The 17,184-nt window shown below is 34.7% G+C and overlaps 1 protein-coding gene across 1 annotated transcript; it reads right to left on the reverse strand.

The window, feature by feature from the left end:
* Positions 1-10,991: 10,991 nt before the first annotated feature.
* LOC105097966 (olfactory receptor 51G2) lies at positions 10,992-11,939 on the reverse strand. Its single transcript, XM_010990599.3, has one exon. It carries the CDS (start codon positions 11,931-11,933, stop codon positions 10,992-10,994), a length of 942 nt encoding a protein of 313 aa, XP_010988901.3. The 5' UTR covers positions 11,934-11,939.
* Between the last annotated feature and the right edge of the window lie 5,245 nt (positions 11,940-17,184).

The following is a 17,184-nucleotide window of genomic DNA, read 5'->3' on the forward strand; positions in this document are numbered from 1 at the left end:
TGTTCTACAATAATTCTTAGACTAAAACAAAACATTTAAAAAATATGAACAGAAGCAATATCATAACGTATATTAGTAGAATATCAAGAGAACTGTGAAAATATATTTATTCCACATATATTCCTCAATAGTTGGATATAAATATTTGAAAGGCTTTTCTTAGACTCAGTACACAGGAAGGAAATAAAATTTTCCAGCCTCTATTTCCTACATAATATTTTGTTAGGATAGTGATGCTATATGAATTTGGAAATTGTATACATTGATATAGGTTAGGTTCAAATCAAGAATTTCACACTACAAACGCAGTTGCAGTTTTAATATTTAAACTTTGAGAAATTGCATTCTTTTTCAAAAATGATGATAGGAAAACTGGATTGGCATGGAAAAGAATTAATTTCAAACCCTACCTCATACCATATAAAAATAAGACATATCAAAATATTTATTTATATACAATAGCTAAACAGTAAAACTATTTAAAAGAAACTTAGGAGTAAATCTTTGTGAATTTAGGTTAGGCAATGGATTTATATGGCACCAAAAATACACACCAAAAAAAAGAAAAAATACATAAATTAGGTTTAATCATAATTTTTAAAAGTTGTGATTCAAAAGATACCATCAAGAAAGTCAACAGACAGCCTACAGAATGAGAGAAGATATTTTCAAGTCATATATCTGGATATGCATTCAAAATTTAGAAAGAATCCTTACAAATCAGTGATGAACATGGAAGAGATCCTCCTCATCGTTGATCATCGAGGAAATGTAAGCCAAAACCCCAGTGAGAGATCATTCCACTTCTTTAGGTTAGCTAAAATTGAAACAATAGCAAGTATTGACAAGGATCTAGAGAAAGCTGAACATCTGCACATTGCTGGTGGAATTATAAAATGCTGTGCAAACTCTGGAAGGCAGTTTGATAGTTCCTCAAAATGTCGAACACAGTTACCATATGACCCAGAAATTACATACTTAGATATATTGCTAAGATAATTTTTTTAATTAAGAAACAAATCAAAACCTGTACACAGCCCAATTTTCCATCAGCTGATGTGTGAATAAACAAACAGTTCTGCCTCCATGCAGTGGACTATTATTTGGCTATAAAAATGAATGAGTACTGATAAATGCAATAGCACAGTTGAACCTTTATAACATTATCTCAGTGAAAGAAGACAGTCACAAAATACCACACATTGCATTATTTCATCTATATAAAATGTTTAGAAGCGGCATCCATAGAGGCAGAGAGTATATCAGTGATTTTCAGGGCCTGGGGAAAGGGATGAATCAGTAGTAGCTGCTAATGGATAAAGGATTTCTTTGGGGGTTGTTGAAAATGATGAAGATAGTTGTAGAACTCTGTGAATACACTAAAACCCAAAGAACCATATAATTTAAAATCATGAATTTTATGTTAAGTGAATTAAATCTCGGTAAAGTTATTTATTCCTCCTAAATACTTACTTTTATTACTCCTTTATATATAAAATTTACAATATGAAAGTGGCATTATGAAAAGCCACTTGGGTACCTTGATTCCCTGTTACTAAGGTACAGAGTAGACTAGTCTGAATGCTATCTAGGAAAATTTGAGGTTAACTGAGACAGCTGGCCTTCTGCTTTAAGGTAAAAGGTCCATGATTTTAGGTACCAAATATGAAATAGGAATACCAACCTTGGGTCATTTTTAAAAGGGTTCTGCCAACACAGTGAGAACATGGGTTGAGGAATTAAGATCAGTCAACTAAAGGAGAGGCAAAGCTCAAAGGAAAGTAGCACTGAGAGGATCTAGCTGGTGAGGGGTGGGAGGATGGTCTGTGAAGATTGCAGAGATGTCCTGATGAGAAAAAGGGAGCCTCAAATATCTCCCAGAATTGGAAAGCCTGAAGCCATCTTATGGCAAAACTAGTCAAGTAAAATGTTCTCTGTCTACAATTTTTTCTCCTCTGTTCCTATACTCCAACCTCTGAAAGATCATCAGCTGGGTGAAGAGGGAAGTGGTATGGGAGAAAGGGCTAGGAAGACAAACATCTCTTCCCTGTTGGGAAGGTGCTATTTGCAACTGACTTCAGCTTGGAAAAAGTAAGAAATCTTACTTTTGACTGAAGATAGAAGCAGTTCACTAAAGGTTTTAATTATGAATTGTATTTTTTAAATTGAATTGACATCAACACTTTCTTTTACCTAGGGATTACCTAGAATGTTATAGTATCTGCCCCAGTTTATATCAAACATCCAGGAATGGACCACCTACATTTTAAAAGTTTAAAAGTGATAGGAGAAGATACCAAAAAAAAAAAAAAAAAAAATTGTGCCTTTGTTTTTTTATTAACCCCCATGATTTCTGCTTTTTGTCTTGTCATGTTATGGAAGCATTTTTGAACTAGAACAAAATAGACACATAATATTTAGCTGTCAAAATTTATGATTTTATGAGTTATCTAAAGAAAAGGAATTGAAAAGTTAGAGTAAAACTACAGTTAATGTTTTACATTTGTTTGATGATATTTACTGTCTAGGGTGCTGAACATGGTACTTTCCACAATCATACTTAATGGGGCCACAAACTGGGAATTTAAAATTTGCCCTGATTGTAGAATACGCCCTGTGATATGATAAGGGCATAAGGATTTTAGATCAAGGGAAATATTGCTTTCCCGGAAAGGAATTTTTGAGTCCCATTAGGAAAATAAATAATACGGATTTTTTTCTTTGTCATGGGCAAAAAATATGGGACTAAATACTTGTAAGAGTGATCACTGCATAATTCAGGCCAGAAAGGGATGTTCATTGCCACTCTCCTCCCTCTTCATATCTAACTTCCCTCTTAATGCCCCAGTCCACTTCCTTCAATTTCCAGAATATTATGCTGTTTCAAGTCTCTTGCTTTTACATGTGATAAAAATGTTTTTCCTTTCCTTGTCTGCCTTTATTCTAAATCCTTTCCTGGAACATTTCTTCACCTTCCACCCAAAATAGAATATGCCTTTCTTTATGTCCTTTGGCATGTTTATCATATGAATTATGATCCACTTATTTGACATCTGTTCCTTCTACTCCACTGTTGTCTTTGTATTTTGTACTTACCTGGATGTCCCTTGATGTTTTTGCACATTTGGTTCTCAAGAAGTATTTGTTGGATAAATATAAGCTGTCTTTCTTAACTGGAGACTGATGGAATGCAGGCCTCGAATAAAATGAATAAGGGTAACTGCTACACATGGATGACTGCCTCATCTGGCATCAATTCTTTACCCCAAACCTTGACTTGCTATCTGATCTGTATGAGTAAAGTAGTCCCAGAGGGTCAATGTTAGTTACCAGTGAGGATTAAAAGGCAACATTTAAGTAAGAGATACACATTTTAATGTAATTGATGACTGGCTGTCATTTTGTGCTGGCATTAAAGCAATATCATTGATGATAACTTGTTCACATTATTTAAACAGATCGTTAATGTCCCAAAGTGTCAAAAGACACATTGCAAATAAATGTAAGTTTAACATATATGGTTTGCTTTCCTACAAATTTCTAATGACTAGGGAGTTGGTATTACCTCATAAAGTGGTATATTCGTCAACTGTTTATTACGCCATCTTGTTCTCTTTTTTACTCTCTCTTGTTCTCTCATGTGTTTGTTTTCCTATTGAAGTATAGTCAGTTTACAATGTTGTGTCAGTTTCTGGTGTACAGCATAATGTTTCAGTCATACATATACATACATATATTCCTTTTCATGTTCTTTTTCAATATAGGTTACTACAAGATATTGAATATAGCTCCCTGTGCTGTACAGTATAAATCTGTTTATCTATTTTATATATAGTAGTATCTGTAAATCTTGTTGTTCTGTCATATGTTACAAAAGTCTTGCAGATTCCTTTTCTACACCATCAGTATCAACTTTTCTACCACTGAATCTTTTTCTAAATATGCTTATCCTCTCACTCTCACAGAAAAATAAAGTATTAAAGTAAACAGACAGGGGATAATAGGCTAAATAGTGAAGAATATGGAGAAAATTCTAAATGTAATTAGCACAAAAGAAGGTAAAAACATTATAAGCAACTGATTCAATAGCTATTACATTTATGTTTAGAAGGAACTCACCACTACTATCAGAGGAAGCCGTATGTCTCCACAGTGTCTTTGTGCCAGGTGCCAGGCTTGTCTTCCTGTAATGTTAGTTTTGTCTTCTGTCTTCTCTTAAGAAAATCAGAATAACCCCCTCTTCCCAAAGTCAAACACACTGACTGACGTGCAAAGCCCTGCCCGCTTCCTTGTCAGGTACACACACTTCCAGCCTCCTGGTCAGCCCTGCTCCCCACTTAAGTCCAATGTTGCTACCAGGTGGGTTGATTAGCCCCTAAACACACCTGTCATAATGTTCTCTGCTTCCATGTTATTGCTTCAGAAGATAATCTGAAATGAAAGAGTGCCTTGATGCATGTAAAGCAATAATTACTTTTTAGTTTTACATGGGGCACCCTAGGAAAGAATTTGAAATTTTTGATATTACAAAACTTGAGCAACATCTGTTGTTGCTTCTGTTTGGAAATCCAGTTGTGTTTTGGTGGGGGGGGGGGTTGTTTGTTTGTTTGTTTTGCTCTCATTAGTTTGCTTCCTTGTTTTAACCTTGACTAGTGAACATAAATGAGTTTACAAAATTTAGGTCAAGGGCTAACTATGTAATTAGAGTAATAATAACTCAGTGAGTAGTGTCCTTTTGGTGATAATTTTACTGCTGCTTTTCCTCCTCCCTGTATATGGTATCCCATATAATCATATATAATTTTTATATACATTGACATTAGCTGAATTAATGAAAATTGTATCCTCAGCTTAGAGTCCTCTATCTGAAAATTAAATGATTAAATGGAATTTGTACAAAATTCACCTTTACATGATTTATTAAAATTCATGAACTAGTAATAGGTAGCTTTTTGTTAGAACAGTAAAGTTGCTTTCTTGTTAATTAAGAGAGGAAAATATAAAGATTTAAAACTAACTGAAAGCATGCTGTCTTAGGACAGACTATAGAGAGGAAAACTCCAAATGGTCATTATTGTTTTCTGATTGATAACCACTGCAAATTTAGTGGTCTTGCATTTTAAACAACTTATACTAACAATATATGTAAGACAATAACAATAATGTAAGACAATAACTTTACACTCTGCAATTATGTCACCCCAGAGCTAGGTCCAGCAACCTGACTCTGAATTTCTTTCTGTGATCAGATGATGATTCTGGCCTAGAACCTATTTGATTTACATGGGTTATCAGGACATGAAATTCCATCAATGTTTCTGCAGAAATTGTTGGACTTTTTATAAGATTGGTCTGATAATACCCATCCTAATCACTGGAAGACCGCAGTCAGCTAGATAATATGAGAAATGTTGCTTGAGCTGGTACAAAGAAAGATAGCAGCTGTGAACAACAAGAAACTTACCAGCAAATGAGTAGAGAGGTCATCGGTCCACACATCAGAGTAAACAAAAAACAGGAGGTACGAAGTTACCGGAGATTCACTGATGTATAGACACACCAATGTACCCCAACCTACAGCGTCTATTCATGCCTCTCTGATACTTTCCCAGTGGTCCAGAAGCCTCTGTGGAATCCAGCTCAGCAAGCTGTACTCAGAGGGAAAAAAAACTCCCTGAAAGATGAACTCTCAAAGTTGAGTGGAGCAAAGGAGAGTCATTCAGCATCCTATAAAGGGTAAATTCGATCTGTGGACAAATCTTAAGCCTCCTCTGTCTCTCTAGCGGAATTATGCTCCTCTTTTCCATGATTGTGAGTACCATGTGAAAAATCTTAGAGCAGTTTCACAGTGTATAACTGTGCCTTTAGGTATCTATTTCTATATCAAATTCAGAGCTTCTTCACATGCTCGAGTCTCCAGAGTCTCTCCATTCTAAAGCTGATGAAGCTGTAGCTGTGCCACAAGGCCACCAAGCTAAAGAGGCTGCCCAGAAAGCAGTTAACGGAGCCACTGGTGGTCCAGCTGTTTAAAACTGACCAGGGACCACGAAAAAGAAACTCATGCTTCACAGAAGAAAAATACCTAAACATCAAAAGAGTTAAATATTGTGGGGAAAAAACATTGCAAAATATAAAATAAATAAAAAAAGGAAAGGAAACTTTGAACCTTATGTACTGAGCAAATGCCAGGTCTAGCAAACATAATGCTAGTCCTAGATTACATATTGATTTAAAAACAACAAAAAAGCTACAAAAAAAATAGTAAAATGTAAAAACAAATTAATGTTTTATAGACCCTGGAAAAAAGAATTTTCAGCAAAGTACAAAAATTTAAAGCATTCCTTTCTTTAATTTTGTAATTCTTTACTGTGGAATAGCTCAGAATGTCACTTCTGTTTTAAATAACAGAATTGATAACTGAGCAAGGAAACGTAATTTGGATTATAAAATTCTTGCTTTAATAAAAATTCCTTAAACAGTGAAAAAAAAAGATGATATAATCTTTTCTATAGGAACTCTTAATGAATCTACTGTTAGACTATTTAGAATCTACTAAAAGACTATTAGACCTAATGAGACAAACAAAGTGGCAGGATACAAGTTTGATATAGGAAAATCAATTATATTTATATACACTTGCAATGAACAATATAAAAAAGAATTTAATAAAATAATTCAATTTATAACAGTATTAAAAATAGTTAAATATTCAGAAAAAATTTAACAAGAAAGTGAAAAACTTATACTAGGAAAATATCAAAACATTAATGAATGAAATTAGAGAAGATCATCAAAAATATTTTTTAAAAAAGATCTTTAAGACAATTTCCATTTATTAGTGGGAAAAATCCCATGTGAAGAAATAAGATTTAACCATGTTAAGATGGCAGTACTTCTCAGCTGATCTACAAATTCAATAAAATCCTTAACAAAATCATAGTTGACTTCCTTGTGCAAAATGACAAGCTTATCCTAAACTTCTTTTGAAATTGCAAGACACAGAATGGTGAAAAACAATCCTATTAAAGAAGAATAAAAAAAGACAACTCACATTTCCAGATTTCAAAACTTACTGCAAAGCAACTGTGATCAAGACAATTTAGTTCTAAACATAAAGATAGACAAAACATATCAATGGAATAGAATTGAGACTCTAGGAACAAATGTATATATGTATGGTCAACCGATTTTCAACAAGGATGCCAAGACCATTCAATGTGAAAACACCATTTCAATAAATGCTAGGAATACTAGATAGCTGTATGCAAAGGAAAAAGAAGATTACACCATTTCAAAAATGAACTAAAAATAGATCAAAGATATAAATGCAAGAGATAAAACTACAAAACTTTCTTAGAACAAAATGTAAAGGTAAATTTTTATGATCTCAGATTTGGCAGAGGTTTTTAATATATGACACCAAAAGCATGAACTACAAAAGAAAAAAAAATGGACTTCATCAAAATTAAAATATTTTGTGCTCCAAAGGAAAGGATACCACCAAGAAAGTGATATGACAACCCAGGAAATGGGAGAAAATATCTGCAAATCATATATGATAAGAGCCTTATATCTAGAATATATAAAATAATAAAAAGACAAAGAAATTTTCAATGGTCAAGGGACTTGAATAGACACTTCTCTTTTTTTATTGACGTATAACCAGTTTACAATGTTGTGTCAATTTCTGGTGTACAGCATAATATTTCAGTCATACATTTACATACATATATTCGTTTTCATATTCTTTTTCATTATAGGTTAATACAAGATATTGAATGTAGTTCCTTGTGCTATACAGAAGAAACTTGTTGTATATCTATTATATATATATATATACATATATATAGTAGTTAGTATCTGCAAATCTTGAACCCCCAATTCATCCCTTCCCACCCTCTTCCCCCTCTGATAACCATAAGTTTGTTTTCTATGTCTGTGAGTCTGTTTCTGTTTTGTAAATAAGTTCATTAATATCTTTCTTTTTTTAGATTCCACATATAAGTGATATCATATAGTATTTTTTTCCTCTTTCTGGCTTACTTCATTTAGAATGACGATCACCAGGTCCATCCATGTTGCTGCAAATGGCATTATTTTATTCTTTTAATGGCTGAGTAGTATTCCATTGTATAAATATACCACAACTTCTTTATCCAATTATCTGTGAATGGTTTCCATGTCTTGGCTATTGGAAATAGTGCTGCTATGAACATTGGGAACATTGGGGTGCATGTATCTTTTCGAATTAGAATTCCCTCCAGATATATGCCCAGGAGTGAGATTGCTGTATCTATTTTTAGTCTTTTGAGGAATCTCCGTACTGTTTTTTTTCCATAATGGCTGCACCAAACTACATTCCCACCAACAGTGTAGGAGGGTTCCCTTTTCTCCATACCTTCTCCATCATTTGTCATTTGTGGACTTCTCAATGATGAGCATTCTGACTGGTGTGAGGTGATACCTCATTGTAGTTTTGATTTGCATTTCTCTGGATAAATAGTGATATTGAGCATTTTTCATGTGTCTATTGGCCATTTGTGAATAGACAGTTTTTAAGGAAATGATACAAATAGCCAAAAAACACATGAAATGATGCTTGACATTATTGGTCATCAGTGAAATGAAAATTGAAGCCACAATGAAATATTATTTTATACCCACTAGAACAGTTAGAATAAAAGAGTCAAATAAGAACAAGTGTTAATGAGGATATGGAGAAATTAGAACCCTTATACACTGCCAGTGAAAATGTAAAATTTAAAACTACTTTAGAAAAGTCTGGCAATTCTACAAATAATTAAAAATTCGAGTTACTATATAATCCAGTAATTCCACTCTGAAGTAAATAGCCAAGAGAAATGAAATTACATGTCCACACAAAAAATATATACAAGAATATATATCTCAACATTATTGATAGTAGCCAGAAGGTGGAAATAAACCAAATGTTCATCAACTATCTGAATGATAAACAAAATGTGTGATACACATTTTGATGAGTTTGAGGATTTGGGGAGTGATCAAGGAAAAGGTTTGACCACAAGATGGCAGTAGCACACACTGAGATTCCTTGGGCAGCACTTTGACAGCTTGTGTGGTAGGGCAAGTCCCACACAGCAGGAGACTTTCCAGAGGTAGTGGCCAGTGCCATCACTCCAAGGGGAAAAGGGCAAGGAAAATCCTGGAGCAGAGGGTAATTAGACAGGGGCATATGTTTCTTGATATTATCTTTCAGTGGCATGGAAGGTAGTCTCTGGGTCAGAGAGCCCTGGAGGGCAGCAGTGATTTGGAATCTTTTATAATCCCAGGGTTTGTCTTATCTATAGCTAGCAGAAGTTGGGTACAGTTTTGTGAAGTATACCAATCAAGCAGTTTCTTTATGGTTGTCATTGTGTCTGTTTGGAATGTATTTGAAGCAATTGAATGTGAAGCATTTCAATTTGGTGCCAATGGGCTTGAACTCAAGGTCCTATTTGTTGAAGAAGTAAACAATATACAGATCAATGTACAGGGGCTATCTTTAATTCATTTACATAACACCATAAAGTGAAATGTTATTCAGCCATGAAAAGAACCAAAGTACAGATACAGGCTACATCAGTATGCTAAGTGAAAGAAAACAGCCACAAAATACCACATTATTTATTATTGCATTCATAAGGAAGTCCAGAGTAGGGAAATCTATTGAGCTAGAAAGTAGATTTATGATTCATCAGGACTAGACGGAGGATATGGGATAGAGGTGATAGCTAGTGTGTGAAATTTTTTTGAGAAGATAAAACAGTTGCCTATTTTGATGATTACACATATCTGTTAGTATATTTAAAAACAGTGAATCGTATACTTTAAATGGGTGAGTTGCATAGTGTGCAAATTATATCTGAGAAAGCTGTTAAAATTTTAAAATGTAATAAAACAGTACTTAGCAAACTAGGCCCCTAAAAGTATGTACTTTTTAAATAAAGGAATGGAGAAAGATATACCATGCTAATGCTAATTAAAAGAAAGCTGGAAAAGTTATATTAATTTCAGAAAAGACATACTTTAAAATGAGAAAAATTATCAAGGATAAAGAAGGGCATTACGTTTTGATAAAGTGATTTCCAAGAAAACAGAACAAATCTTAATATTTATGCACCTAACAACAAAGCATCTAAATACCTAGGGTAAAACTGAAAGAATAACAAGGAGAAATAGAAATCCATCATAATATTTAGAGCCTTTAACATCTCTCTTTCAGTAACAGATTAAAAGCAAGCAGAAAATGGATAGAAATCTGGGTCTCAGAAGTGTCCCTACTACTCAGAGAAGAAAGACCTCTGTAGGTTCCTAGACACAGAAACATTATTGTTTCTGGATTATCTGAGAGCTACCCAAATCAATTCAATTATTTTGGCCCAAGTTGCCTTCCTTTCATACTTCTGAAAGTGTGCTGAGATTCATTCAGTTATCATTTTCTTTTGATAGAAGTCTTTCCTGCTGGAAATATTTTTTTTTCTCTCTTAAACAGAAAAATTTTAAATGCTTTAAAAATATTTTCATTTTAAGGTCCATTTTTGTGGGGAAATATTGTTGATCTAGACTACAGAGTCTATATTAGCACTTGAGTCATCTTGAAATCCACTTTTTTTTCATAAATTGAGGACCTTCTGAAGTATAACCAATAACTTCACTAGATGGTTGATGTGGTGACTCTTTTAGTTTCACAAACATTGATTGCTAATTATTAAAAGGAAAGTTATAGCTCTGCTAAATAGCCTAACCTGGGTTTAGTGACAATATTCTCTAATATGTCAACATGAATATAGAACAAAACCATGCCTTTATTCTCTATACTGAAAAGATACAGATTGCTATTACTGAGGTTTCTATCTAGTATCTTAAAATATTATTGATAATATTTCAATTCAAATATCTACGTTAGTATGAAATACTCTCACTAATATAAAAGTAGGGGAAGAAAAGTTGTGTTTTAGGGTCTCTTTCACCTAAACTTTCTGTTGCTTGAATTTCTTGAGGATTCTGTCACGAATCTGCTTGGTCTTGACACTGTAGACAATGGGGTTCATGAAGGGTGGCACCAGCAAGTAAACATTAGCCATTAGCACATGGACAATTGGGGAAGCATGCTTCCCATAGCGATGGATCATCGATAACCCAATCATTGGTGTATAGAAGGTGAGTACAGCACAAATGTGGGAGATGCAGGTATTGAGGGCTTTCATCCTCTCTGTCATGGAGGCTATACTCAACACTGTGCCAAGGATGAGGATATAGGAGAGGAGGAGGAGCACTGAATCAAGTCCCATGGAGCAGATGACCACCATGAGGCCATAGATGCTGCTCACTCGACGGCTGGATACAGTTGTCTTTATAAGATCTTGGTGCAGGCAGAAGGGGTAGGAGAGAACATTGACAGGATGATATTGGAGCTTCTTTAGGAGAAAGGAAGCTGGAAAGACCAGAGCCAAAGCCCTTCCAGCAATTACCAAAGCAATCCCAATGATTACATCATTGGTTAGAATGGTTGCATAGCGCAGGGGCTCTCGAATTGCTACCAAGCGGTCAAAGGCCATGGCCAACAGCACAGCTGACTCAATAATTGAGAAAACATGAATGAAGTACATCTGGACCAGGCAAGCATTGAAGGAGATCTCCCGGGCATGGAACCAGAAGACACCTAACATGGTAGGCAAGGTTGTAGTGGATAGGCCCAGGTCAGTAAGTGCCAGCATTGATAGAAAGTAATACATTGGTTGGTGGAGGGAACGCTCAGTTCTGATGATAAATAGAATGGTAATGTTCCCTGCAGTGGAGGTGGCGTAAACCAAGAAGATGGGGAGGGAAATCAAGCCATATCTGCTTTCAAGGCCTGAGAGGCCTGTCAGGAGGAAGCGAGGGTATAGGGCAGAGCTATTGAAGACAGACATTGTGCTGATGGAAGTACCTTCAGTCTATATGGGGAGACAAGAACATGGGACAATTAGGGTAAATGTCAGTATTGCAAAAAGAAACAATGCTCTGATGCATGCTGCTCCATTTACTGTTTTCAATCATGCCTCTGCTCATTATATATAACTACCACCTGTATTATTTTACCAATTATTTTACTCTTTATTGCACATTTATTGAGAACATATTTTCTTAAAGGAAATCTGGTAGTGTTAAATATAAAGAAATATACAAGAAATGCCTTCAAATATTTACAACCTAGTGGATAGAGAGTGCTAAAATTAAAATAAATCATTAGTTTAAGGCAAGGTCCTTTAAAACACAGTAAGAGGAAACTAACCTGACCCTAGGAGGTCAGGGAAGATTTACTGAAGGTAATTCTTGAATTAAGTCTCAAATGACAAATATGAGTTAGATAGAAACAAAAGGCTATGTAAGACATTCTGTGCTGATTGACACCCCTGTAAATGCAGAAAGATATTAGTATTACAAGTGTAAGTGAATATATTTCAGCAAAGGTATAAGGTAGGGTGGCTCTTCAGATGGTTGTTGGAGCTAAGACTGAATAGAAATGGATCAGAATTTCTGAGGGAACTAATGTATAAATATAAAATGCTTGGACTTAAATCTTAGAAGACACAAGATAGTCATTCTAACAAAAAGTAAAGTATTTGATCAGATTTATATTCTATCACTGTCAAACTACAATCAATGTTAAGAATGGTCTAAATGTAGACAAAAGAGAAGGCAGGGAAATCCTTTAAGAGGCTGTTAGAGTAATAACTTAAAAACAAAAGGATGAAAGCAAATGTAATAGTGGGTATGATAAAGGATAAATAGACACAAAAGTTATATGGGGAGAAAAGAAAAAACCCAAAATAATAGTCATCACATGCTGAGAATGAGAAAAGGAAAGAAACCCAGGACAAGTTATTTGGTAGATTTTGATGTCATTTATTGAAACAAACAAAAATTCAGGAGGACCTGCGTGAAAAGTTGGGGAAACTAGAGGGTAAAATTAGGATACATTTGAGGTATGTGTGTTGAGAAGCCAGTGGTATACTGGGCTTCACAGAAGGTTGTCAAAAGGGAAGTTACCCCTACTAAGAGAATTTGAAAAGATGCCTCGTAGAGCAAGGAGAGAGAGAGAGAGAGAAAAAAAAATGTTCCTAGGGGAAAAAAATCGAAACTACCACAAAAGGAACTCATGGCATGTTATAAGAAGAGTGTAAGAGCCTCAGTGCTTGGGGCTCAGGTGCTCAAGAGATGGAACGCACTGTAGGCCACACAAGAGGCAGAGTTTACCCGGGGCTGGAGAAGATGAGGCATTGTAGTGGGAACCATGGAGACTCCCATTACTTAGCAACATGCTGGCCATCCAATTCCTGTTACTCTGGGCATCAAACAGCGATAAAATTTTTCACTTAGCATATTTGCCAAAATTCCCAGAGTTTTCCCCAAATTCATATGGCCCCCAATCTATTTTGTTCCATTAGTATATAATTATACTTTATAGTTTCCTCTGACAGACTTTTTTAAAAAAACTAATTTCTTAACCCTCCATGGGGGTCATGGTAACTTTTCCAGTCTGACACCACTTCTTCTTTCTTTTGAGGAGCGGATTCAGTAGGAAGAATTCTTTATATATTCTTGTCCTGTGATTTATGTACTATACTAATCATCACATAATAGGCAGTACTGGTCTTCATACACCTCCCTTACCTTCATCGCTTTTTTGGTCACAAACTTCTCCTGTCCCCTTAATCAACATGGAACAATAACTGCCATCACTTTAGCTCTTGCACACAATTATTTTCTTCTTTCTTGATACCCTTCCTCAAATCTTTGAATACCTTCAGAAACTCCACCCTGCCCAGGTATGCCAGGTCTTCCCCTTTAGATCACTTTCTCCTACTTCTTCATAGAAAAGTCTCTGACTTAGGATATTCATAATCCTTTTTCCATATAGGAGTCTATTGGCTATAGCCATAAGCACTCTGCTTTCGGTGGCTGCTCCTCTAGGGTCACAGAAATTCTGATGATAAATGTCATTCACATCTCCATCACTTTGGAGAGATGAATAAATCTCTTTGAGCAAACTAGGAATTGTATTTCTTATAATATATATATATATATATATATATATATATATATATATATATATATATATATATATATATATAATTTATATAATATTTAAGAGACTTAAGAAAATATATCTAATTTTGTCACAGTGTCTGAGATCTAGGAGATACTTTGGGCTTCAGTGAAGCAAAATGTTAATGGAGATGCTGAAGTAGCCATAATCTTAAGCACATCAGCCCTGTACCACAGTGATCCAAAAGCGGGTATGACCTGGAGTGCCCAAGTTATCACTTGTTAAAGATGTTACTCCTCAGGGCTTCTCTTCAGAATTATTTTGCCTAATTCCCTTTTTGGCCTGTAATATTGCTAAGTGTGTATAATTTACTTGAGAATGAGATAGAGGAGGTATTCAAATCATCATCATCATCTTCATCATTATTTTTAACATTACAGTTTTTAGTTAATATCAGATAGAAATGATTTCAGAGCCCAGAGGTTTTAATACATGGATTCCCATTATATGTACTATCTATGCCTGGACTTGAGTTTACAGTGGCATCCATCCCAGAGCTCTCCTGAGCAGCTTTGAAGAGGATAGTATGGCCCCTTCAGGGAAATGGCAACCCGCACCTCTAACCTATCCCAAAACAGTGATTTCACAAGAGCAATGGTTAGTCCTACCTGTTGACTTTCCTTTCTATTTCCTGAATTCTTCAAATATATTGAGTATTAATCTGTTACTCATTCTTTACACCTCAGAAGCCTTCCGTCAGGATAGATAGCTATTTATCTTGCTGTAGGTTGGCTGGGTCTCCAGTCTGCAAAGCATAGCGTTTCTCGTAGGTAGAGAAGCTCACTGAAATTGGGCATAAGAGAAGAATCAAAACCACAGTGGATCCTAATGCTGATAGTTCTTCAAGGAAGCATGGGTGTGACCAAGTGGGACATCCGTTTCTCCTTCAGCAACTCCAGGGCCAAGATAGGATATTTTTGGGTTCAGCATCTTTGATTCTATCCAGCTAGGTGCTTTATCAGCACTACACTTCTGTGCTTTAACTACTGTAATCTGCATGTCTCCTTTTGACTACTCCATTCCTTCAGGACCAATCTTTTTCTTAATGTGACCTCTAGGGAAGATAAATAATGTCATGGTCATTGGAAGACTGTCTTCTGCTCAGGGAAATGAGGTGATCACGCCAAATTTCCAATCCCAGGGTAATATAAAGGCAAACAGCATGAACTCTAGAACCATGATAGGAAGGAGCAAGGACTGTAGATCTAGAGGCCCTTATCTTTGGATCTCATTCTGGCATTCCTTGACTTTGTAACCTGGAAAATATTACTTAGCCATTTTTGCCTCTGTTTCCTTATGTATACAATGATTGCATAATAATTTTATCTGTCTCCTATTTTTTTAATGTTAAATGAGTTAGTATTATATATAGCATTTAGAATATATTAAATACTGAATAAAAAATAATCAGAAGTTGATTATCTGTTCCTTTGATACAGATTTGATATTAAAGTATTTATTCATAGTATTCTGCCAGTCTATCAATTCTCTGACCCTGTATTTTGTGCCCTGACCTTAAACTGTTTTCAAAAACCCTGGCAAGTATTTTCAAAGAGTACATCAAATTTCATAGCCATTAAGTAATTAAATAGTAAGACTAATTTCTCTGGGTCTGGTCTCATGACTATCAGGCAGCCTTTTAACCATGATTTAGATTTCCATGTATACTTATTTTCAGAAAGGAAACTCTCTTCCCTTGGGAAGTATGCATCTAGTTTAGAAAAGCTGCATTCCACATATTAATGTAATATGTTGACATTCTAACATATCAAATGGGTTTGGTTTGGGAGAACTAGCTCTCTTATCTTATTAGTCATAAAATATTAATAAGACTGAAATAGTCTAGGGAAAATATAAATAAGAAAACCAACTGATAATCTGTCTGATATTTTTAAACTCTTTTTTACCTCCATCTAATTCAGTAAGTTTTGGTTAAATGATTAGTTGCTTTGTTCATTATTTTCTTGAAGATTACTAATTCCTTATTCCTAGTATTCCAGGATAACATAATTTTCCCAAATCTTGTTTAATATCTTATTTTTCACATATCATTACAATATATTTCCATAGTTACATTCATCTTTCTCTTAAATAAAATTTTATAAGCATTGTTCACTGAGCTGATGAGGGAATGAATAGGGCAATGTTCTATCTCAGAATAAGTTTTCTTTACCAAAGAAAACTATTTAAATGTATTTAAGGAGAGCAGTTGATATTTATTTTATATTTAAGTGTCATCCATACTTAAATTATCTTTAATTAATTCACATTATAAAGGAATTAGGATAGTGTCAATGTATGTATACGTGTATGTGTGTGTGTGTGTGTATGATAGGAAATCTGGGAAGCTTTCATTTTCTTAACATGATATGTTCACAGGAACACAAGTTCATCATTGATCTTGGTTCAAAGAGTTCATGTGGAGGGTGTGTGAAAGTTGACAATGGAGAGTGATACGGCTTAAAATGTGTGACTTAATGAAAACTGGTTATTACATGGAAAAGTATTTGAATTTCATATCCTAATACTGAGCATTTCTTAACTCTTCTTATTGGCTGTTGGAGTTCGTTTTGTTTCCTGAGTCAATTTGTTTATTGAACATAATACAGGCAGCAGGAAATAGAAACCATGGCTCTTTTCCTCAAGGCACTTTATTTGGGAAAGAGCAAACTTTCTCTGAAATAAACTGGTGCTATACATCCAAAATTGGGTATCAAAAAAAAAAAGATAAAAAAAAAGGCAAACAAATAAATAGAACAGAGAGAAATTTGCATGTGAGACATATTCAAAAGTTCTAACACATAGTGGAGAAGAATAAGAGAAGAGAACCATTTCATTAACTCTTTAACATTAAGATCATGCATTCCATTTTTTTATATATACAGTATTGAAAATAGTAATTGCTACAATAGGTATTTGATACTTCTCAGTATATTTTTTACTAGATTCATGAATAAGCAATAGTATTTATACTTACAACTATTTATGAGCACTCATGACAGCTGGGGAATACCAGCCCCATAGTGATGTGTTAGAATAGCAGTCATGACCCCATGCTTAAAAAATTTGTA

This window comes from Camelus dromedarius, chromosome 12, assembly GCF_036321535.1.
Source record: "Camelus dromedarius isolate mCamDro1 chromosome 12, mCamDro1.pat, whole genome shotgun sequence".
Taxonomy (NCBI): Eukaryota; Metazoa; Chordata; class Mammalia; order Artiodactyla; family Camelidae; genus Camelus; species Camelus dromedarius.